General features: G+C 40.2%; 1 protein-coding gene across 1 annotated transcript in view; it reads right to left on the bottom strand.

The window, feature by feature from the left end:
• The window catches only part of KITLG (KIT ligand), a 117,584-nt gene extending 92,354 nt beyond the window's left edge, over positions 1–25,230 (bottom strand). Inside the window, exons 1-2 of the mRNA XM_068971408.1 lie at positions 25,220–25,230; positions 24,846–24,918 (exon numbers count right to left, since the gene is read on the bottom strand). Coding sequence (XP_068827509.1) covers positions 24,846–24,918; positions 25,220–25,230 — 84 coding nt within the window. The remainder of the gene's footprint in view (positions 1–24,845; positions 24,919–25,219) is intronic.
• Positions 25,231–26,179: the final 949 nt, after the last annotated feature.

Here is a 26,179-nt window from a genome sequence, read left to right on the forward strand (position 1 = left end):
TATGCTTAAAGCTTAATTAGGATCTATATAGTTAGGCCATTGTCCCACTCCAATTTTTTTAAACAATTACTTTAGTGAATGGATATTTAATCATTGAAATGATTGTTGACTCAGAGTTGAATGTTGCTAAGGGCGATGCTGTTTCCAGAGTGATTTATGGCTGCTGCTTTAGAAATTAAGACGAAAAGAGAAGCGGTAGGTAACAGGCAGGCCACAGAACCAGGCACTTTTGAAACTTGTACTTTCTGTTGTTGGAGAAGGTTTTGGAGTCAGATAGTGCAACAACAATAATAACTAAAACCATTGTGCGATGCACTTAATTACATGCCAGGCGCTGTGCCTGTAAAGCGTTAGTACTTTACAGCGATTATCTCACTTAGATCCTCTCCACAAATCTATTATATAGGTCTTGTCATTTTTATTTCCATTTTATAGTTGATGAAGCAGAATTAGGTCAACTTTCCCAAATCACAGCTAGTAAATGGCAGAACTTAACTTGAATCCAGAGTCCTGGCTATACAGCTTTTAAAAATATTTAAAACAATTATTGATTCTCTAAAGCCCCATTATATTTGTTCTTATTTCAGACCACTAAAAAGCATTTTATTAATTCTTTGAAGAAAGTATGTACTAGAGATTAATGTCAATAATCTATAAGAAAAATATTATGTAAATTTAGGAATTAGGTATTTTAATGAGTAGGATTCCAAATTAATTAATTCAGTGAGCCTTTTTAGAGAAATGAATATGCCAAACTTACAATCATGAAAAACAAGAAACTAGGTAAAATTTGAAGCTCATAGTATTAGTTTTCCATCACTGCTGTGACAAACAACAAAAACTTATTCACTTTAAACAACACATATTTATTATCTTACAGTGTGGAGGTCAAAAGTCCAAAATGGATCTCCCAGGGCTAAATGTTGACAGGGCTATGTTCCTTATAGAAGCTCTAGAGGAGAATTCCTTTTCTTGCTTGTCCAGGGTTCTAGAAGTAATCCAGAGTTTTTGGCTCACAGATATTTTCCTCTTCAAAATCAGTTAACGGTGAGTTGAGTCTTCATATTGCCCACTCTGGCCTTCCCTTCTGCCTCCTTCTTCCACTTGGAAGGACCTTGTGTACATTAGGCTCATCTGAATAATCCAGGGTATGCTCCCTAAATCATCTGATTAGCATCATTAATTCTGTCTGCAATCTTAATTCTCCTTTGCCATTTAGCATAGCATATTCACAGGTTCCAGAGATTAGAACATTGATATCTTGGTAGGGGTTGAGGGGGCAGCAGGTACAGGCATTATTCTATCTGCCACACTCAAGGGAGCTTCCCTGGTGGCTCATCGGTAAAAAAAAAAAATCTGCCCACAGTGCAGGAGACTCAGGAGACACGGGTTCGATCCCTGGTTTGGGAAGGTCCCCCAGAGGAGGAAATGGCAACCCACTCTTGCCAGGAAAATCTCGTTGACAGAGAAGCCTGGTGGGCTACAGTCCATGGGGGTCACAAAGAGTCAGATGTGACTCAACACACACCACACTTAACAGCGAACAAGTTCCGGGAGAACAAGGAGTGGAAATGTGCGTTTGTTTCACTGTGATCCTTCATCAAGTGCTTTACTCCAAGCAGCCACAGGTCTCTGGCGAGGAGACTGTCTCCTCCATAGTTATGAAAATAAGTGTTTGAAAAAAGACCACAGCCAAAGTTCAGAGTTTTAAATAATTACTCACTTTCAGTCAAAACAGTGCTATAAAACCATCTTAAACAGAGTGGAAGTGTGAAAACAGAAACAAATAGGACCGTAGAGGAAATCATTTAACTAACGACTCCTCCCTGGCAACCCAATCTTAATATAACCAGCCTTTAGAAGTAATTTTAGTCTGCCAGAATCTTCTAAAGAGTTGCATATATATTACGCACTAAGGAGTTACACTTCTGAAATATATCATTATGGACCAATGGAAAGGGAAATGAGTTTGAGGAAGGTTGATTCTATTTCGGACTCTATGCAGGCTCTATTATCTTGTCTCCAATCAGGGATTTAACAGTGTGGCATGCATAATTGTAAAGGCTCCCCAAGTGACTATAGATACTACATCTTTGTTTATCAAATCAAAGTTGTTGAAATGCGTATTTTTAAAATGTTTACTGTGTATTAACATGTATAACATATATAGGGTTTCCCTGGTGGCTCAGACGGTAAAGAATCTGCCTGCAATACAGGAGACCTGGGTTTGACCCCTGTGTCAGGAACATCCCTTGGAGAAAGGAATGGCAACCCACTCCAGTATTCTTGCCTAGAGAATTCCATGGACAGAGGAGTCTAGCAGGCTACTGTCCATGGGGTCAGCAAGAGTCAGACACCTCTGAGCAACTAACACACACACACACACACATAACATATATATCATATTAAACAGATGAGTCCAAGTTGATTGCTTTTTTAGGAAAAAAAAATAAGGGTCAATTTAAAAGAAGTTTAATTTATAATATTAAATAAAACTGGTAATAAAGGAAGATAGATATTGACAAAAATCATCATGGTAGAATTACTGAAGCTTGGCCAACATCTATCTAATCATACTAATTTTATGAAACCAATAAGAGGAAATGGCCTATAGGTTAGAACAGGTTTAAAGAAACCAGAGGATTTAGACCTAGCAGAAATTCAGTCCAGTTTCTTTCCAATCAACTGGATAATTCATCTCAGGGCCCACTATGCTCATCTCCTAGAATAACTCACTCTCTTCTCTCCCTTCCTCCCTTCTTCCTTTCTTCTCCCTCTCAGTTCTGTTTTCTTTTTCCACCTCCACAGTCAATGGCTTTTTCGCTTAATAGCATGACTGACTTTCTCACCGATAACTCTGTATCTGTTGTTACCTTCATGCGATGCTACAATTCTAATGGTGACTGCAGCCATGAAATTAGAGGATGATTGCTTCTTGGAAGGAAAGCTATGACATCCCTAGGCAGTGGTCACGTACAGTTTTGAGAGCTGGACTGTAAAGAAGGCAGAGTGTTGGAGAACTGGAAGGACTGATGCTGAAGCTTCAGTATTTTGGTCACTTGATGCAAACAGCTGACTCATTGGAAAAGACCCTGATGCTGGGAAAGATTGAGAGCAGAAGGAAAAGAGGGCGTCAGAGGATGAGATGGCCAGATGGCCTCACCGATGCAGTGGATGCGAACTTGGGCAAACTCCAGGAGATAGTGAAAGACAGGCAGGGCTGGCGTGCTGCAGTCCATGGAGTCCAGAAGAGTCGGGCGTGACTGAGTGATTGAACAACAACAACAAGAAAGAAGATATCAAAGTGATTAGAAGAGCCAGCATACAAATCAAAGACTGTGGACAAGCTCATCAGGAGGTCAGAAGTGGGTCAGAAAGACTAAGATCTCTCTTCAGGGTAGGCTTTTGAGAGAAGACAAAAGCCAGCATCCAGCCCCTTAGCAGAAGAAAACCAGGAGCTACTTAAAAGTGAACAAGAGGTAAGGCTATGCCCTAAATGGATAGGAGGCATCAGGAATTTTTTCTTGCAGAATAGTAGGCTCCTGTTATAGGGTACAGGGAGTTCAACATTTGATACATTGGGAAGAAAGTCTGTCCAGGATTATCTAGTCTTTACTTGCATTCAGTGCTAGTTGGTCCATCATGCTGTTTTTGATTAATTGTTGGAAAGCTTCTTTTTTTTTTTTTTTTTCTTTTGAGCTTTAACATTTGTTGTTGTTGATGTTGTTTAGAGATTGATTTAATTTAGTAAGTCAGTCTGGTAAGTCTTGCCTGCATACGAAACATCTCTTGTTCATTCTCCCCTTCGGGTTGCCCTCTGTTAGACGTAACACTTTGATCACATAACCTCCTCTGTTTAAACGTTCTGAGGTCTGGCTCCTCACTGCCTCTCCAAAGTCAGTTAGTGCTGTGCTCCTACCCCGGAGGCAAGAGCCATTTGATATTCCTCAGAATTCTCTCCTATCTCAGAGCCTGTACTTATTCGGTATTCTTCCTTCTGCCTCTGCCTAGACCACTTTGCTCAACTCACTCCTCTTTGCCTAGTAAATACCTTCTTATTCTTTAGATCTCAACTCAGTATTCCCTAAATTCCCTTCTTCAAGCAGGTCTTCCTCAACCTCTGATCAGCCTCTTTGATCAGCCTGCTCTTATTAGAGGGGCGTCTCAGGTGGCTCAGTGGGCAAAGAATCTGCCTGTGATGCAGGAGACACAGGAGCCTTGGGTTCAATTCCTGCATCAGTAAGATCTCCTGGAAAAGGGCATGGCAACCTACTCCAGTATTCTTGCCTGGAGAATCCCATGGACAGAGGAGTCTGGTGGGCTACAGTCCACAGGATTGCAAAGATCATGCATGACTGAAGCAACTGAGCATGCATGTCTTTTATTAGAAGGGCTTCCCAGGTAGCGCCACTGGCAAAGAACTCTCCTTCCAGGAGACATTAGAGATGCAGATTCAATCCCTGGGTTGGGAAAATACCCTGGAGGAGGAGAGCGTGGCAACCCACTCCAGTATTCTTGCCTGGAGAATCCTATGGACAGAGAAGCCTGGTGGGCAATAGTCCATGGGGTCGCAAAGAGCTGGACATGACTGAAGTGACTTAGCACACATGCACGCTTTTACTAGAAACTCAAGTATGAATTCCCTCTTTTATAGCATTTATAAAACAGAGGCAGTTTCCCATTTGTTTGTGTGATGATTAAAGTCACTCTGGCTATCCTCACTCATTATTTTACCTTCAGTGTTTAGTGCAGCGAGCAGAACACAGTGAATCTCTTAAATATTATTCTGATTAGTTTGCTGATGCTAGAGAGGAGGCAGTAATTGGACAAGGCCCATAGCTTATATGATATCACCAATTTCTCACAACAGTCATGTAAGGGAGATAAGTTTTGTGTTTGATCAATAAGGAAACTGAGGACCAATAAGATTGAGTAATTTATTCAAGTTCCTCAACTGGTAAGTGAAAAGTAAAGTCAGGTCACTCAGTCATGTCCGACTCTTTGCGACCCCATGGACTGCAGCCCACCAGGCTCCTCAGTCCATGCGATTCTCCAGGCAAGAATACTGAAGTGGGTTGCCATTTCCTTCTCCAGGGGATCTTCCCGACCCAGGGATCGAACCCAGGTCTCCCGCATTGGAGGCAGATGCTTTAACCTCTGAGCCACCAGGGAAGCCAGTAAGTGAAAAAGGCATGATCTAATTCAGGCTGTGGACTATGGTTAGGATTTTTTACCTACTCAGCACCTCTCCTATTCTTCTTCCTCTGCTACGAGCATCCCACTTTCTTTTGTAGAAATCACACAAGATGATTCAAAGTCTTTCAGGAGGGATTGTCATTCACAAGCCTTTGTTCCCCACCTTCCCCCTTCACTAGAGGCCTGGGTTTAGAATCCTGGCCAATCCCCTGATTGGTGAGGTATGACTATATCACTTGAGATGGGCCAATCAGAATCCACTGAAATATTTTCCTGCTAAAGTTACTTGGTGAAAGTGAAAGAGGAGAGTGAAAAAGTTGGCTTAAAGCTCAACATTCAGAAAACAAAGATCATGGCATCCGGTCCCATCACTTCATGGGAAATAGATGGGGAAACAGTGGAAACAGTGTCAGACTTTATTTTTTTGGGCTCCAAAATCACTGCAGATGGTGACTGCAGCCATGAAATTAAAAGACGCTTACTCCTTGGAAGGAAAGTTATGACCAACCTAGATAGTCTATTCAAAAGCAGAGACATTACTTTGCCAACTAAGGTCCATCTAGTCAAGGCTATGGTTTTTCCAGTGGTCATGTATGGATGTGAGAGTTGGACTGTGAAGAAGGTTGAGTGCTGAAGAATTGATGCTTTTGAACTGTGGTGTTGGAGAAGACTCTTGAGAGTCCCTTGAACTGCAAGGAGATCCAATCAGTCCATTCTGAAGGAGATCAGCCCTGGGATTTCTTTGGAAGGAATGATGCTGAAGCTGAAACTCCAGTACTTTGGCCACCTCATGTGAAGAGTTGACTCATTGGAAAAGACTCTGATGCTGGGAGGGATTGGGGGCCGGAGGAGAAGGGGATGACCGAGGATGGGATGGCTGGATGGCATCACAGATTCGATGGACATGAGTCTGAGTGAACTCCGGGAGATGGTGATGGACAGGGAGGCCTGGTGTGCTGCGATTCACGGGGTCGCAAAGAGTCGGACACGACTGAGTGACTGAACTGAACTGAACTGAAAGTTACTTGGAAATGTTACCTTCTTCCTATGAATTTGCCACAAGCTACAAAAATGTGACGCTTTCTTTATCCTATTGATGTCTGGTTTGACCAGCCTTAAAAATGCTGAAAGATAACAGTTCAGAGTATTCTGTGAAAACCCAACAGTTCTTATATTTAGGGAATACTATCAAACTCATTAGTTTATTTTTTCTTGATTATAGAATACAGATTAGAAAATATTGCCAAGGATAGGAAATACTTAAATCATTGGTAGTCAGCATTCTTTTCCCTTGACAGGCACCTGAAAATGAATCACAGGTCCAATTTAAAAAAAAAAAAACAGTGAATAATTATGTTCCTGAAAAAAAAATTGTAGAATTAACTTATTTATTCATTAATGAATTCATTTGACAAATATTTTTAATGCTTTCAGTAATTATAACATAATTTTTAATTACCTCCAATAATCGACTCTAAAATGTGTTATTCATTTCAATCCTCACTACCCCACTTCAGAGCTCATGAATTTCATTTAAAACTATTTGAACAGACTCAACTAATGTCATCCCGTCTCTGGTCTTTTCTTCTTCCCATCCACTTCATCTTCACTGTCAACATTACATTAGCATCTGTAATAATATAGGCACAGTACCTCATAGCCTATAAATGTAGTCTGATTCTCCGTAACTAGAGAATAAAATCTGAGGTTCCCGGCAATTTGGCCACAATTCGTGTTTGTAGCTCCCTCGACTCATCAATTGTACTAGCCACTTTCTTCCAACTAGCCATATTGGACTTCTCAACATTTTCTCTTTGGCACCTTTGTTCCTGTGCTCACATTGTTCCCTTTGCATGGAGTAGCTTTTTCTCTATTTTCTGCCTGAAATCTCCTTTTCATCATTCAAATCCTGGTTCAAATAACACTTCCTCTTAGAAGCAGAGTGGTTGCTCACTCCTTATAACATTCATTAGGCTTACAATTAATGAGAAAGTTATTTGGTAATCCGTGAGCCCTCATTCAGAGAAGGAGAGGAGGATACTCTCAGTATGTGCTAAGCAAGAGAATAAAATGAGCTGTGGGAATTTGACGGGAACACTCAAGCAAGAGGATATGCACATGGGGGCTTGATAATAGTTTCATGTGATTTTTCTTTCTTTTTACTAAAAGGTAAGCAAATATGTTTTGACTCAAAGTTTTATTTTTAATAAGTATAATTATTCCTTTCAACTTATATAACTGTTTTTGTGTCTTTCTAATCCTTAAAGATTTCAGAAACAGTTATTTCACTATTTCTAGGTTTTAAAACTAGAAAAGAATTTTGATAAAATGTGGTTTACACAGTTCATCTACAGATGAAGAATGGAGGCCACAGAGAGTCTTATTTGAATGAGGAAGAGAACATTTGGAGAAGGCAATGGCACCCCACTCCAGTACTCTTGCCTGGAAAATCCCATGGGTGGAGGAGCCTGGTGGGCTTCAGTCCATGGGGTCGCTAACAGTTGGACACGACTGAGCGCCTTCACTTTCACTTTTCACTTTCATGCATTGGAGAAGGAAATGGCAACCCACTCCAGTGTTCTTGCCTGGAGAATCGCAGGGATGGGGGAGCCTAGTGGGCTGCCGTCTGTAGGGTTGCACAGAGTCAGACACGACTGAAGTGACTTAGCAGTAGAGAACATTTGTCTCCAGAATTGACTTAAGAAACACTTTCTGGCTAGTCCAGAAGTACTACTTCCAAGAAATCCAGATCAAAGAGTAAATATTCTACCTTGTTTACAGTAAAGAGTGATTATTAATAAGATAATGATTTTAAGATTATTTAGAGAAGAATTTCTAGAGAAAAAGGTAGAATTGATTTTCTAATTAGTATGTATCTCTGGGAATATGCATTTCTATATACACATATATATATGTATCCATATATATATATATATGATAATCAAATACCATGAGCTGTTATAACTTTTAATATTTTACTATAAGTCCCTCTTCTCCATGACATTTAAAAAACATTATATAATCCTACATTTTTACAGAATTTTCCTTGATATTATGACTTCCATATATGTCCATAACTTTTGTGTGTATTAGATAAATTAATTTAGGGTGCTGTTTTTGTCAGTGATGTTATTCTCTTCACTTAACTGATTTAAAAGAGATGTGTGACTCGAACTGTAGCAGTGTTCTTTTTTATATTATACTTTTGAAATGTGTTCTCTAATGTATCATTTAAATGAGAAGTTGCTAGTATATGGCTTATTTCCTAATTGACAAGTTTGTTATATTCAACTCTTGAATGGCACAGTTAGTGAACAGTGTAGAAACATAGACAAATGTACTAGTACTTGGTAAAACTCTATCAAGAAATGTAATGTGACTCCCCTGGTTATCTCCCTTTAAAAATTATAAACAGGGAATGGTAGAGAAGCTGTCATGTATTTGGAACTTTCCTCTTTCTTCTTCTGGAACGTAGTGGGTGAAAAGAATTTGACATTAAGGGAGCTAGAGAACAAATAAACTTGACTCAAGTGTAGGTTCCAAAGTCTGAAACAAGCATTGTAGATATTTTCTTTTTTTTAAGTGGATGTGCAACTTGCCTAGACAAGTAGCAGATTTTTCTTGTCTCCCTCCAGCGTCATCAGACCACTTATCAAGTTTGGATAAAAGACTTTTGTTAACAATGTACCTTATTGTCTGTGTTTTCCCTCAGCTAGAAACTATTTGCAATGACCCCATCTTTAGAGGTTATGCAGATCTTGACCACTTTTCAACCTAGTCTGCAAAGGCCTTGAGGGAAGAGATGGCTTTCAGAATTGAGAAATCCTAGCTTAGAATGGCTGGTAAGCCCTAGCCATTGCCATCTTAGCCATATACACCAGCCACCCTCACCCACCTTCCTTAAAAAAAAATGTGTTTTTCATTCAAATCTGTTATTGCATACTATGGAGGCTCCCATGGCAAATCCTTGTTACCAGCTTTTATTCTGAGGCCTGCACCCAAGGTGAGACAGTAGATAAAAATGAGATAATCATTGTCATAATCACTGATTTTTAAATATATATTTTCTTTTTCATTTATAAAGAATTCACACTTAAATTGTATTGATTTTTGCTATGATATCTTTCATTTACCTTAAAAATATGCAGCTTGGTACTGTGTGTATGTTATTTGATGGAGAATACATTCCACATGCTGAAAACATCCTATTCAAGAATTTTAGTCCAGGGCTGGCCAGCTAGCTTTCAAGCTAAAAGTTCCATGCACTGTGAGATGCTACTGTATGCACTTCTATCATCCATCTCTATGCTATCTAAATCAAGCTTATTTCATAGATGGCAAATATGTTAGAAATAGGAATATTCTATATTATTCATAAACTGCATACTATATGGCAAATAATTTTTCAGAGGTGAAAATGCTGGCTTATTGATCAATATCATTAATATAAGAAGACAGTCTCATTGGTAAACTTAAAGCTCTTCAGGATATGTGCACTGCCTAAAATTGCTCTAGAGGCATAATCATGAACAGGGTATAATAATTCAAGGAGGCCTGAAAGCTTTAGCAGTAAAAATGATGCTTAAGATTTGAGTCTTAAACAGGTTGGTTCCAGCTATTGGGTAAGAGAATTTCTAATGATGTGTTTGTTTTGAGTAAATATTTCATGTGAGATGTTTATGGAACACTTAACTATACTAAGAGCTGGAACTTTATCAAGCTATAAAGAATACCTGGTGTGACCTGATTTATGTCTATTTGTCATTATATTGGGGCTTCCCTGGTAGCTCAGAAGCTTCCTGCAATCTGGGAGACCCAGGTTCAACTGCTGGGTCGAGAAGATCCCCTGGAGAAGGTCTATATGTGTGGCACGATTTGGTCTGTGATTTGCTTTCAACAGGATCTGGTAGCCACATAATCTACCATAAAGAATCTAAGAGTTGTGCATATTGAATTGGCTTGAGTCAGTTCGTAATGGTTTATGGAGTACTTACCATGTACTTTGCATTAGTTAACCTCTATAGTAATCTGTACAATAATTCTCACTTTACTCCTTGCACAACAGTTATTGTTTGGTTTTGGCAAACCATCTCTGTTAGGATGATGCTAATCATTGTCATTATTTAGAGAAAGAGAAGCAAGCTAATTAACTCGAGTTGGACATGACTTAGCAACTAAACTACTGCTACTATGAGGTGGGCATAATTAACTGTTTTACAGATAAGGAATCTATAGCCACAGAGCAGTTAAGTGACTACTCAAGGACATACAGGTAGAAAGTGGCCAGTCTTGGATTTAAGCTGTGCCTGAATGACTTTAAAAGCCCATCCTTCTAACCATGATGTTTTACTGCATCCTCTAATGATTTTTTCCTTGTTCATAGAAATATTTAGGGGCTACGAAGTGACTTAAATATTTCTGATAGTACAGTATCTACTTTGCAGAGTTTTCTCCTGGGGTCCAATGATAGAAAATAATTTGTCAAGTGTAGGGCATGCTGGATAGCTATCAGGACTCTGAGATAATTAGACACTTTTCAAAGCAAGACTCTCAGCATGGAAAATGTCCTTAAGGATTTTGATTCAAATGACTGATTTCATGACAATGAAGGGCCCCCAAAGCAAAGCAGTGTTCTTTTATGTAGAGCACAGGAAATAGGCTAGCACTGAGGCTTTTCAGGGCAAACATTGGACGTTTAAGATTATCTGTGCTGATTTTTCCCTTAATCCACCTTATCGGGTTTCTGGATACCTGACCTTAGTATAGCTTGTACAATATCATCTCTGTAACCTTTGTGTTTGTGGGCTTATCTTGATCAACTATCAGTGCAAAGTGAGAGGTTGCCTTTCATCTGGTTTCCAATGGTGCTAACTAGGAAAAAGAGAAACTAAAAAGTTTGCATTGAGCAGAAATAAAGTAGTAAAGGTATTAAAGCGCCAACAGCTAACCTAAAGAAGGCATTTTGAGGAAGGAAGGCTTCCTAGGGAGAAGGTTCACTAGAGAATATCGACAACATAGTACATGGTGAACAAAAAAGGTTGGCTAAAATCTTGATTATTTGCAGTAGTACAAAGTTTTCCTATTTGAACTTCAATAAAGAGTTTTTGTCAATTCATCCTTACGCTGAAGCTGTTCTCCTAAATCAAATACATCAGAGATGTGGCTTTGTTAAGGAAGATAATCCTTGAACTCTTAGCAATATAAGCAGAATTGATTAAAAAAAAAAATAAAACAGAAGGTATGATGCTATAGAAGCCTTTTTCTCTGAAAAGGAAACAGAACACATATGATTTCTGGAGACCAGCTAAATCAGGTAGAAGAGCAGAGAGAGGCTTTGTAGCCAACAATGGAGGAAAAAAATGAACAAGGAGGTTATAAAGTGCAAAATGATTGATTTTACAATGTGTGTTATATAAAAAGAGGAAGTATATTTTGTATCTAATGTCCTTCCTTTTACACTGTGTGGTAATGAAAAGAACATTAGCTTTGCGGTCAACAGACCTGGGATAAAATCCTAGCTTTAGTACTTTCTGCCTGGGAAATTTAGGGCAGATTCTTAAACCTCTCTGAGTCTCAGTTTCCCCATAGGTTAAATGGAACTCCCAGTATTCATTACCCAGAAGTGTTGAACCCTATATAGATCATAAACCTTCTTTTTGACTTCGGGAAACTCAATTTTCCTGAGCCTCAGAAACTCCATCTGTAAAATGGGAATAGTCATGTTTCCTGGCTCCAATCTAGAACTTTTCCTGCACAGGTGGATGAAATATATAGGACTGACTCTCTTGATGGTTTTTTTCTCTGTCAAGTTAGAATAAAATGACTACCTAGTAGTTGCCTTCTAAAGATTAGAGTAATACATTTCAAGTTCATAGTTCATCAGTTCAGTTCAGTTACTCAGTCATTTCCAACTCTTTGTGACTCCATGGACTGCAACATGACAGGCTTCCCTGTCCATCACTGACTTCCGGAGCTTACTCAAATTCATGTTCATAGAGTCAGTGATGCCATCCAGCCATCTCATCCTCTGTCATCCCCTTCTCCTTCTGCCTTCAATCTTTCCCAGCATCAGGATCTTTTCTAATGAGTTAGTTCTTCACATCAGGTGGCCAAAGTGTGGAGCTTCAGCATCAGTCCTTCCAATGAATATTCAGAACTGCCCAGCTCCTAGTTCATAGAAGCAGGCAATAAATGATACACAGCTGGGATGCAGTAAATGTTTGGAGTACATTGTTAAATCCACATTAGATCTATTGATGGGATTGGCTCACTCAATACTTGTTTTCATAGGGAAAAATATATGCCATAACAGACAATATAGGAGAAAAAATTTTCCCATATTTAAACTGTGTTCACTACTTTCGTCCTTGTGGAGAAGGACATATACATCATACTCTCTATTTTCCAGAAAAGAAAGCTGAGATCCAGAGAAATTTAGTGGTATTCTGCAGAAATGGTGTGATTTAGTAGGATCAAGGCTGGAATCTCGATTCCTGAATTCTGTCCCGGCAAACAATCTTTCCATCATAAAACATTCTCACTGTCTTGTTTTTCTGGTATAACTTTCAAGAAATCTTGGGATAAATTGTAAGAGCAAGAAGTAAGAAATCAAGATAGGCTTTCCTCTAATGAGTTCATGATGTGTTGATCCCCTTGGCTTATCATTTCATTTTTTTAAATGGAAAAATGATGATGAATTCTCTGTAACATTTAGAGAGAAACAGAGAGCACACTTTACTAAATTGAATGGATCTGTGCCACTATCAGCTTTGAGACTTGAACTGATTTTAGACCCTTGAAAGCTGAAATAGCAAAATGTTTTGCCTTTCTTTGGGAAAAAAGATCAAAGTTTTTAAGATCAGAAATCAAATTCCTCAACTTGAAATAGCAAAGAAAAAAATATTTTGATGAATAAAGCAATTGGAATACTAACAAAATGATTAAAATTTCTTTGAAACCGAAGTCTTCTTATCAAACATGGTTACCGACTACATAGAGTTTAAAAGCATTGGGTTTGTAAGAATCAAGTCCAAACTAACTTAGATTACTTAAAATAGTTTATTATCCTCAGTTAACTGCTTAAATACTTAATAAATTTTTTCTTTGCAATAATAAAATACTTTTAGAAAGTAAAAGAAATAAAAAATGTATAAAGGTATATATAAAATATAATATATATATTGGTTCAGTTCAACTGGCAATTTAATTCAACCTACAATACTCAAAGAGAACCTATTCTCTAGGGCATGATTCTGGCCCTGAGATAACACAGGTCCTTGTCCTTGAGGAATTCAGCTTTACGGTAGTAAAATTTTAGTTGCTAACTTTTATTGATCTCTTAATTTGTATCAGCCACTTTGCCAAGGGTATTGCATATGTTTTCTTTTCTTTTTTTGATTGGTAAGAAGTGGATTTATTCAGACACAGAGAGACGCACACTCCACAGGCAGCGTGTGGGCCATCGCAGAGGGAGAGTGCAGTGGTGAAATATGGTGTGGTCAGTTTTTTAGGCTGGGTAATTTCATATGCTAATGAGTGGGAGGATTAGTCCAGCTATTTTTGAGAAAGGGCAGAGATTACCAGGATTTGGGCCACTGCCCATTCCTTGGTCTTTTAACAGTGACTTGGGAACCCAGAGTAACCTCAGATATGCAGATGACACCACCCTCATGGCAGAAAGTAGAGAAGAACTACAGAGCCTCTTGATGAAAGTGAAAAAGGAGAGTGAAAAAGTTGGCTTAAAACTCAAACTTCAGAAAACTAAGATCATGGCATCTGGCCCCGTCACTTCATGGGAAAGAGATGGGGAAACAGTGGAAACAGTGGCTGATGTTATTTTTGGGGGCTCCAAAATGACTGCAGCTGGTGACTGCAGCCATGAAATTAAAAGACGCTTACTCCTTTGAAGACAAGTTATGACCAACCTAGACAGCATATTAAAAAGCAGAGACATTATTTTGCCAACAAAGGTCCATCTAGTCAAGGCTATGGTTTTTCCAGTAGTCATGTATGGATGTGAGAGTTGGACTGTGAAAAAGGCTGAGCGCTGAAGAATTGATGCTTTTGAACTGTGATGTTGGAGAAGACTCTTGAGAGTCCCTTGGACTGCAAGGAGATCCAACCAGTCCATCCTAAAGGAGATCAGTCCTGAGTGTTCATTGGAAGGACTGATGTTAAAGCCGAAACTCCAATCCTTTGGCTACCTGATGGTGAAGAGCTGACTCATTTGAAAAGACCCTGATGCTAGGAAATAGAGAGGACAGGAGGAGAAGGGGATGACAGAAGATGAGATGTTTGGATGGCATCACCAACTCAATGGACATGAGTTTGGGTAAACTCCGGGAGCTGGTGATGGACAGAGAAGCCTGGAGTGCTGCAGTCCATGGGATAGCAAAAAGTTGGACGTGACTGAGTGACTGAACTGAACTGGGAACCCAGAGACCCCACAGAAAATGAGACATAACTGTGTTTGCGTGTCTCCTGCGGAGGTACAGGTCAGCAGTGGACTGCTGCAGAGGCAGAGGCTCTGGGTGCAGTAGACCTGGATATGGCATAAGCCCTCTTGGGAGAGGTCACCATTACCCCACCACAGAGCCACCTCTTGGAAGGCATAAACAAAATCCTGTGCATACCAGGACCCAGGAGAAAGGAGCAGTGACCCCACAAGAGGCTGACCCAGACTTGCCCGTGACTGTCCAGGAGTCTCCGATGGAGGCGTGGGTCAGTGGTGGCCTGCTGCAGGGTTGGAGGCACTGTGTGCAGCAGTGTGTGCATGGGACCTTTTGAAGGAGGTCGCCATTATCTTCATTACCTCCACCACAGTTTGGCCTCAGGACAACTAACAGGGAGGGAACACAGCTCCACCTATCAGTAGAAAATTGGTTTAAAGATTTACTGAGCATGCCCATCAGAACAGAACCCAGTTTCCCCCTCAGTCAGTCTCTCCCATCAGGAAGCTTCCATAAACCTCTTATCCTTCTCCATCAGAGGGCAGACAGAAAGAAAAGGACAATCACAGAAAACTAACCAATCTGATCACATGGACCACAGCCTTGTCTAACTCAATGAAACTATAGGGCCACCCAAGACAGATGGGTCATGGTGGAGAGTTCTGACAAAATGTTGTCCACTGGGAAAGGGAATGGTGAACCACTTGAGTATTCTTGCCTTGAGAACCTCATGAACAGTATGAAAAGGCAAAAAGATAGGGCACTGAAAGATGAACTCCCCAGATCGGTAGGTGCCCAATATGCTACTGGAGATCAGTGGAGAAAGAATGAAGAGACAGAGCCAAAGCAAAAACAACACCCAGTTGTGGATGTGACTGGTGATGGAAGTAAAGTCTGATGCTATGAAGAGCAATATTGCATAAGAAACTGGAATGTTAGGTCCATGAATCAAGGCAAATTGGAAGCGGTCAAACAGGAGATGGGAAGAGTGAACATTGACATTCTAGGAATCAACGAACTAAAATGGACTGGAATGGGTGAATTTAACTCAGATGACCATTATATCTACTACTGTGGAAGAACCCATTAGAAGAAATGAAGTAGCCATCACAGTCAACAAAAGACTCCAAAATGCAGTACTTGGATGTAATCTCAAAAACGACAGAATGATCTCTGTTTTTTCCAAGGCAAACCATTCAGTATCAGAGTAATCCAAGTCTATGCCCCAACCAGTAAGGCTGAAGAAGTTGAAGTTGAACGGTTCTATGAAGACCTACAAGACCTTCTAGAATTAACAACCAAAAAAGATGTCCTTTTCATTATAGGGGACTGGAATGCAAAAGTAGGAAGTCAAGAAACACCTGGAGTAATAGGCAGATTTGGCCTTGGAGTACAGAATGAAGCAGGGCAAAGACTAATAGAGTTTTGCCAAGAGAATGCACTGGTCATAGCAAACACCCTCTTCCAACAACACAAGAGAAGACGCTACACATGGATATCACCAGATGGTCAATACTGAAATCATATTGATTTTATTCTTTGTAGCCAAAGATGGAGAAGCTCTATACAGTCATCAAAAACATGACCAGGAGCTGACTGTGGCTCAGATCATGAACTCCTTATTACCAAATTCAGACTTAAATTGAAGAAAGTAGGGAAAACCACTAGACCATTCAGGTATGACCTAAATCAAATCCCTTATGATTATACAGTGGAAGTGACAAATAGATTCAAGGGATTAGATCTGATAGAGTCCCTGAAGAACTATGGACAGAGGTTCCTGACATTATACAGGAGGCAGAGATCAAGACCATCCCCATGAAAAAGAAATGCAAAATGGTTGTGTGAGGAGGCCTTACAGATAGCTTTGAAAAGAAAAGAAGTGAAAGATGAAGGAGAAATGGAAAGATATATCCATTTGAATGCAGAGTTCAAAGAATAGCAAGGAGAGATAAGAAAACCTTCCTCAGTGATCAATGAAAAGAAATAGAGGAAAACAATAGATAGGAAAAGAGTAGAGATCTCTTCAAGAAAATTAGAAATACCAAGGGAACATTTCATGCAAAGATGGGCATGATAAAGGACAGAAATGGTAAGGACCTAATAGAAGCAAAATATATTAAGAGGTGACAAGAATACACAAAAGAACTTAACAAAAAAGACTTTAATGACCCATATAACCATGATGGTGTGATCACTCACCTAGAGCCAGACATCCTGGAATGTGAAGTCAAGTGGGCCTTAGGATGCATCACTAAGAATAAAGCAAGTGGAGGTGATGGAATTTCAGTTGAGCTATTTCAAATCTTAAAACATGATGCTGTGAAAGTGCTGCACTCAATTTGCCAGCAAATTTGCAAAACTCAGCAGTGGCCACAGGACTGGAAAAGGTCAGTTTTCATTCCAATCCCAAAGAAAGGCAATGCCAAAGAATGTTCAAACTACTGGACAATTACACTCATCTCACATGCTAGCAAAGTAATGCTCAAAATTCTCCAAGCCAGGCTTCAGCAGTATGTGAACCGTGAACTTCCAGATGTTCAAGCTGGATTTAGAAAAGGCAGAGGAGCCAGAGATCAAATTGCCGACATCCATTGGATCATCAAAAAAGCGAGAGAGTTCCAGAAAAACATCTACTTCTGTTTTATTGACTATGCCAAAGCCTTTGACTGTGTGGATCACAGCAAACTGTCGAAAATTCTTCCAGAGATGGGAATACCAGACCACCTGACCTGCCTTCTGAGAAATCTGTGTGCAGGTCAAGAAGCAACAGTTGGACATGGAACAACAGACTGGTTCCAAACTGGGAAAGGAGTACATCAAGGCTGTATACTGTCATCCTGCTTATTTAACTTCTATGCAGAGTACATCATGCAAAATGCCAGGCTGGCTGAAGCACAAGCTGGAATCAAGATTGCCAGGAGAAATGTCAATAACCTCAGATATGCAGATGACACCACCCTTATGGCAGAAAGTGAAGAACTAAAGAGCCTCTTGATGAAAGTGAAAAAGGAGAGTGAAAAAGTTGACTTAAAATTCAACATTCAGAAAACTAACATCATGGCATCCAGTCCTATCACTTCATGGTAAATAGGTGGAGAAACAATGGAAACAGTGACAGACTTTATTTTCTTGGGCTCCAAAATCACTGCAGATGGTGAAATTAAAAGATGAAATTACAGAATGCTTGAAATTAAAAGATGTTTGCTCCTTGGAAGAAAAGTTATGACCAACCTAGGAAGCATATTAAAAAGCAGAGACATTACTTTGCCAACAAAGGTCCAGCTAGTCAAAGCTTTGGTTTTTCCAGTAGTCATGTAAGGATGTGAGAGTTGGACTATAAAGAAAGCTGAGTGCCAAAGAATTGATGCTTTTGAACTGTGGTGTTTGAGAAGACTCTTGAGTCTCTTAGACTGTCAGGAGATTAAGCCAGTCCATCCTAAAGGAGCTCAGTCCTGAGTGTTCATTGGAAGGACTGATGTTGAAGCTGAATCTCCAATACTTGGTCACCTGATTTGAAGAACTGACTCATTTGAAAAGACCCTGATGCTGGGAATGATTGAATGCAGATGACAGAAGGGGATGACAGAGGATGAGATGTTTGAATGCCATCACTGACTCGATGGACATGAGTTTGAGTAAGCTTTGGGATTTGGTGATGTACAGGGATGCCTGGTGTGTTGCAGTCCACGGGGTCGCGAAGAGTTGGACATGACTGAGTGACTGAACTGAGCTGACCTGGAGCTGTCATGGCACTTCTGGGTGTGTCATTTCACTTGCTGATTAAGGATCAGAATCTAGTCTGGTCTGTCATCTTGGTCCCATCTGATTCTAATCGGTTTATATTATGTGCTTGGGCTATGTCATTCTTTCAAAAGTTGTGCCCTGCCCCTTTCCCTCCTGTTGCATTCCCCGCACAGAGATTTTACTCCTATATTCTTCTGGAAAGCAGAAGGGCCATCTTCTGTAATTGCTTCCAGGCTGAGTAGAGACATCTCCCTGCCTATCAAGGAGTAAAAATCTCTGGATACCTGATCTAGGAGCCCCAAGGGCAGGGAAGCTCCTTGTTTTAGTCTGCATGAGCTGAAATCCCTACATAGCCATCTTCTTGATGTAGAACTGTTGTAACTGGTTTCTTAGTCTTCTTACGTATGTTTTTGATGATGAAGCATTTGGTACCAGCACCAGTATACAGAAATATCTATAAATGACAAAAGTCATGGTCAAATACCTGATTACAGTGTAAGATAAAGTTTGGTTACAACCAGAATTACAAATTATCACATTTAACATAACATACCAAATAACCCTAGTTAAATATTTCTCTCTGAGATTCCTCAGGAGTCCTCTAAAACATCCCAAAGTTAGTTTTTATTCAGATAAATTATAAGTCACAGGGAGACAAAACTTATTCCCTATCCGAAGTTATAAAGATCTCAAAAGCAAATATAAATCACTTACAGGTAAGGAAACTCAGCTCAATTTGTTTGTCAAAAGTAGCATTTCAAGAATCCTTTGAGAGAGAAACCAAATCCAGTCTTGTCTTAGCCCATTTCTAACAAAATCCATTTACTCAACTAACTTTTATCCAATCTTAGAAAATCCTAATCAGCTTTATATAAAGCCTTGATTACTTTCCATTGTTGAGGTTGTGGAATCATAATATTTTTACCTAACATATACTATTGCTTTGACTTACTAACGCCCTACTTTTTTCCTTGGTATAGCAAGGTTGTTGCATTTCCTCTATCAGAGCCTAAGACTTTTAAAACTACCTGTGTTTTACCAACTATCTGTTGGTATGTAAGCTGCTTTCTTTGCTTCTTGGTCAACTCGGTGATTTCCCTTTCCAATTTCAGACCTGAGAATCTGAGACTGATGTCCCCTATAGTGAACAACAGCTATTTCTTGGGAATCTCGTATAGTAACCATTAGCTGGACATCTTTGGCCAGACCTGGGACCTCGGAATTCCACATTCCAGGGCCTAGTAAGTCTTCTATCTCAACTTCAGATTCAACCTGTCCCTTTCTGTTTTCTGTTAAAATCATTTGGCAATGAGGGTGGTTCCTTTGCCCTTCCAGAAATAGAGTGACTCCTAACTTCGTTAATAAATCTCTTCCCATTAAAGGGATGGGGCAATCAGGCACAACCAGAAAAGAATGTAAAAACAACTGACCATTAGCATTGCACAAAACAGGCTCCAGAAAATTGTGTCCCTGTTTCTTCCCTGACAACTCCATTACATATTTCTTATGATCACGAAGGTTTACAATCCTTTGAGTTAAGACTGAAAAGGTTGTCCCAGTGTCTATAAGAAATTTTACCAAGCAGCCAGCCACATCAATGATCACCCGAGGCTGGACATTAGTTATGTAGACGCTATCTCCAGGCAGAGCCACTTTTGGCCTTGGGTCCTGTCAGTCCTCTGATTGCAAAACCATCAATGGCTGAGAGGCCCCTGTCAGTCTCTGGCATCTGGGGCATTCCCTCTGCCAACACCCTGGCTGCCTGCAAAGGACACATTGACCACAGTCCTTCCCCCATTGCCCCTTTTGTCTACACAGGGTATACTGGCCTTGTATGAGTACCCATGAGCCTTGTGGTCTATCAGGACCAGATTGGTGGTCTTTGAGCAGACAAAGCGATTGCAATCATTTGGGTCTCTTGTATATTTCTGTGGGTGCGTTCAGCCTTTTCAGCCATATCCTGATTATTGAAAACCAAATGAGCCAACTGGATTAAATCATTCATTGGAGTCTGAGGACCAGCATTTGCTTTCTGAATTTTGTGCCTGATGTCTGGGGCAGACTGGGCTATGAAATGCATAGCTGAAAGCGCCCATCCCTCAGAGGAGGAGGGAACCACATTTGTATACTTTCTAAAAGCCTCCACTAATCTCCTTTGGAAAACTGCACGATTTTCATCCTGTCCCTGTTGGACCTCTTTCACCTTTTCATAATTAACAGGCTTTACTGTAAATTTCTTCATACCCTCTATTAAACAGTTAATCATACGATCCTGTCTATCTGTATCAATAGAATTCAGCTGGTAATTCCATTGTGGGTTTGCCTAAGGGACAGTGTCAGTCCTCAGTTGGTGCACTGCATGGTCCTGTCTGGCTCAGGCTGCCAGTATTATACCCTGGTTTTCCTCAAGGGTGCAGTAATAGGATAGTAAAATCTGTAAGTCCTCCCAGGTGAGATCAAAAGATCTCACTCACTAGTAGCGTAAATTCTTTTGTAAAACGTTCAGGATCCTCAGAAAAACTTCCCAACTTGTCCTCTGCCATACTTAGATCAGATATTAAGAAAGGTACATAGACTTTTATTGTTTCTCGATTTCCATCAGGAACTTCTCTCAGAGGCAAAACTGTAAGGGCAGTTGGTTGGTGACTTAGATCTTTGACAGTGCTAGCTGAGCTAAGGATGAGCCCCTTGGGTAACTCAGGGTACAAAGAAGAGGTTCCTGAATATGGGTGGGGTCACTTTTCCATCCTTAGCTGTGTCTTCCCTCTGGGGCAATGGTTCCTCCCAGTAGGTGAGGAATAGCTGTCTGAAACCATACTCACAGAAAACTAGTCAATCTAATCACACTAGGACCACAGACTTGTCTAACTCAATGAAGCTAAGCCATGCCCATGGGGCAACCCAAGACGGGCAGGTCATGGTAGAGAGAGCTGATAGTATGTGGTCCACTGGAGAAGGGAATGGCAGTAGGTGCCCAATATGCTACTGGAGATCGGTGGAGAAATAACTCTGAAATATTGAAGGGACGGAGCCAAAGCAAAAACAATACCCAGTTGGGGATGTGACTGGTGATAGAAGCAAGGTCCAATGCTATAAAGAGCAATATTGCATAGGAACCTGGAATGTCAGGTCCATGAATCAAGGCAAATTGGAAATGCTCAAACAAGAGATGGCAAGAGTAAACGTCGACATTCTAGGAATCAGTGAACTAAAATGGACTGGAATGGGTGAATTTAACTCAGATGACCATTATATCTACTACTGTGGCCAGGAATCCCTCAGAAGAAATGGAGTAGCCATCATGGTCAACAGAAGAGTCCAAAATGCAGTACTTGGATGCAGTCTCAAAAATGACAGAATGATCTCTGTTCGTCTCCAAGGCAAACCATTCAATATCACAGTTATCCAAGTCTATGTCCCAACCAGTAACACTGAAGAAGCTGAAGTTGAAGGGTTCTATGAAGACCTACAAGACCTTTTAGAACTAACACCCAAAAAAGATGTCCTTTTCATTATAGGAGACTGGAATGCAAAAGTAGGAAGTCAAGAAACACCTGGAATAACAGGCAAATTTGGCCTTGGAATGCAGAATGAAGCGGGGCAAAGACTAATAGAGTTTTGCCAAGAAAATGCACTGGTCATAGCAAACAACCTCTTCCAACAACACAAGAGAAGGCTCGACACATGGACATCACCAGATGGTCAACACCGAAATCAGACTGATTATATTCTTTGCAGCCAAAGATGGAGAAGCTCTATACCGTCAACAAAAACAAGACCAGGAGCTGACTGTGGCTCAGATCATGAACTCCTTATTACCAAATTCAGACTTAAATTGAAGAAAGTAGGGAAACCACTAGACCATTCAGGTATGCCCTAAGTCAAATCCCTTATGATTATACAGTGGAAGTGAGAAATAGATTTAAGGGCCTAGATCTGATAGATAGAGTGCCTGATGAACTATGGAATGAGGTTCATGACATTGTACAGGAGACAGGGATCAAGACCATCCCCATGGAAAAGAAATGCAAAAAAGCAAAATGGCTGTCTGGGGAGGCCTTACAAATAGCTGTGAAAAGAAAAGAAGTGAAAAGAGAAGCGAAAAGCAAAGGAGAAAAGGAAAGATATAAGCATTTCAATGCAGAGTTCCAAAGAATAGCAAGAAGAGACAAGAAAGCCTTCTTCAACGATCAATGAAAAGAAATAGAGGAAAAGAACAGAATGGGAAAGACTAGAGATCCCTTCAAGAAAATTAGAGATGCCAAGGGAACATTTCATGCAAAGATGGGCTCAATAAAGGACAGAAATGGTATGGACCTAACAGAAGCAGAAGATATTAAGAAGAGGTGGCTAGAATACACAGAAGAACTGTACAAAAAAGATCTTCATGACCTGAATAATAACAATGATGTGATCACTCATCTAGAGCCAGACATCCTGGAATGTGAAGTCAAGTGGGCCTTGGAAAGCATCACTATGAACAAAGCTAGTGGAGGTGATGGCATTCCAGTTGAGCTGTTTCAAATCCTAAAACATGATGCTGTGAAAGTGCTGCACTCAATATGCCAGCAAATTTGGAAAACTCAGCAGTGGCCTTAGGACTGGAAAATATCAGTTTTCATTCCAATTCAAAAGAAAGGCAATGCCAAAGAATGCTCAAACTGCCACACAATTGCACTCATCTCACATGCTAGTAAACGAATGCTCAAAATTCTCCAAGCCAGGCTTCAGCAGTATGTGAACTGTGAAATCCCTGATGTTCAAGCTGGTTTTAGAGAAGGCAGAGGAACCAGAGATCAAATTGCCAACATCCGCTGAATCATGGGAAAAGCAAGAGAGTTCCAGAAAAACATCTATTTCTGCTTTATTGACTATGCCAAAGCCTTTGACTGCATGGATCACAATAAACTGTGGAAAATTCTGAGAGAGATGGGAATACCAGACCACCTGACCTGCCTCTTGAGAAATCTGTATGCATGTCAGGAAGCAACAGTTAGAACTGGACATGGAACAACAGACTGGTTCCAAATAGGAAAAGGAGTATGTCAAGGCTTTCTATTGTCACCCTGCTTATTTAACTTCTATGCAGAGTACATCATGAGAAATGCTGGACTGGAAGAAACACAAGCTGGAATCAAGATTGCCAGGAGAAATATCAATAACCTCAGATATTCAGATGACAGAAAGTGAAGAGGAACTAAAAAGCCTCTTGATGAAAGTGAAAGAGGAGACTGAAAAAGTTGGCCTAAAGCTCAGCATTCAGAAAACGAAGATCATGGCATCTGGTCCCATCACTTCATGGGAAATAGATGGGGAAACAGTGGAAACAGTGGCAGACTTTATCTTTTTGGGCTCCAAAATCATTGCAGATGGTGACTGCAGCCATGAAATTAAAAGATGCTTACTCCTTGGAAGAAAAGTTATGACCAACCTAGATAGCATATTCAAAAGCAGAGACATTACTTTGCCAACTAAGGTCCATCTAGTCAAGGCTATGGTTTTTCCAGTAGTCATGTATGGATGTGAGAGTTGGACTGTGAAGAAGGCTGAGCACCGAAGAATTGATGCTTTTGAACTGTGGTGTTGGAGAAGACTCTTGAGAGTCCCTTGGACCGCAAGGAGATCCAACCAGTCCATTCTGAAGGAGATCAGCCCTGGGATTTCTTTGGAAGGAATGATGCTAAAGCTGAAACTCCAGTACTTGGCCACCTCATGTGAAGGGTTGACTCATTGGAAAAGACTTTGATGCTGGGAGGGATTGTGGGCAGGAGGAGAAGAGGACGACAGAGGATGAGATGGCTGGATGGCATCACGGACTCGATGGACATGAATCTGTGTGAACTCTGGGAGATGGTGATGGACAGGGAGGCCTGGCGTGCTGCGATTCATGGGGTCGCAAAGAGTCGGACATGACTGAGCGACTGAACTGAACTGAACTGTTAATGTAAATCAGCTAAAAGATCTTTTTGTCCTCACTAGAATTATCCCTCAGAGCTACACACGTCTTAAATCCCTTGTGGATCTAAGGTCTAAATACAAGGCCATGAAAATTCAAACATATGGAAGCTCACTCCATTTAAATTTTCTTCTACAATGTAAATCTAGCTGCAATATAGTATCATAACTCAGGGACTCATTTAGTGGCTACTTTTCTTGTGATCCTAGCTCATATTGTGGCCAAACATGCTTACACAGACTAACAAATTTCATTGGTTTTAATCCCAGTAGTCTGAATCTTTCCCAATCTTGGAGGATTAGACCCAAGGGGTATTGGTTGGGATTGATGCCACCTGGCCCATTTCAGATCCAAACCAGAGATGATGTCTCTAATTCCCATTCTATTAAAAAATTTTACCCTTAAGTCAGAATCTACCATACAATTTGGTCAAGATTTGCACTTATGATTTTAGATGCTATCCCTTTGAAGGGGGTCCCCCAACCAGTTGTTAGTACCCAAAATCTGTCGCAAGGAAATGGCACGAAGACGTCCCCAATGGTGTTGATGATGAGCTGGAGTGGTTTAACTCTAAGTTGGGAATAAAGGGTCAACACTTGTAAGGATCAGAGGGAGGGGAATAAAAGCAATCTTTTGGGGTTAGCAGAAGAAACAGCAGAAATGAACAAGAACAAACAAATGTAGGAGAAAAAACCTCAAATAAAACAGCATAATTCTGTCCTAGACCTGCTGTTGGACGTGCATAAATATTCAAAATTGACCTGCCAGTCACAAATGAGCAGCCAACAGCAGAGCATTTCCTCAGTATACCTGGCTCATGTATCCCAGGGACCTCTTTAGGACCAAGATCTGACTTTAAACCTTTTCTTACCTTATCATCATCCCTTCGTGGTCACCAGCTGAAACCGTTGAACACAGATTGGGACTCGAAACCCTGTACTGGGACTTGAATCCAGCCAATACCCAGTTTGGGACTTGAACCCACGTGGCTGGGACTCAAACCCAGCCAAAACCCTGCTTGGGACTTGAACCCACGTGGTTTAGACTCAAACCCAGCCAAAACCCACAGTACCTGGTTTCAGGACCTAATGAAGTTATCTCATTGCAGAAAGAATTCAATGAGAGACAAAGTGATAGGTAAGAAGTGGATTTATTCAGATACAAACAGAAGCACACTCCACAGACAACGTGTGGGCCATCACAGAGGGAGAATGCAGCCATGTTTTCTTATTCAATCCTCTCAGGTCAATCCTTCAGAAACTGCACTTTATTCACCGATTTTTTTGATGAGGGAACAGTGTTTTAGATTTAGGAATTTATCCTAGGACACAGAGTTCATAAATGGTTTATTCTATTAATTAATGTGTTAATACAAATATACAGACACAAACAAATAAACTCACACAAGTAAACACAAATACTTGCACATTCTATTTTTTAAAAGACTATGAATATACTTTTCCTTTTTAAAATGAATCAAAGGTGTTCATTGTTGTTGTTGTTTCCCCTGTCAGCTTATGCTTAAATAATGACTATACAGTAGCTGTTCCATCCTTGTGTAGAAAGATAAATGCATTTATAGTCACACAGAGGAGTGCTTAAGTCTCTTGTGGCTATTAACTCAAGTATCAAATGCTCTGATCCTAACGCTGCACTTTGTTCATTTTTTTTTTTTTAAAGATCAATTAAAACCAAAAGGCTATTTAAACATAGGTTCATTTCATAATTAAACTTCTCATCTTAAACCATATTTGTGCTTTTCCTAGGGAACTGTGGTAATAACATGTTTTGAATACACTTAGAACTGTCTTTTTAAAAAGGATCACAAAGG

The sequence above is a fragment of the Capricornis sumatraensis genome, chromosome 4 (genome assembly GCF_032405125.1).
Source record: "Capricornis sumatraensis isolate serow.1 chromosome 4, serow.2, whole genome shotgun sequence".
In the NCBI taxonomy this organism is placed as follows: Eukaryota; Metazoa; Chordata; class Mammalia; order Artiodactyla; family Bovidae; genus Capricornis; species Capricornis sumatraensis.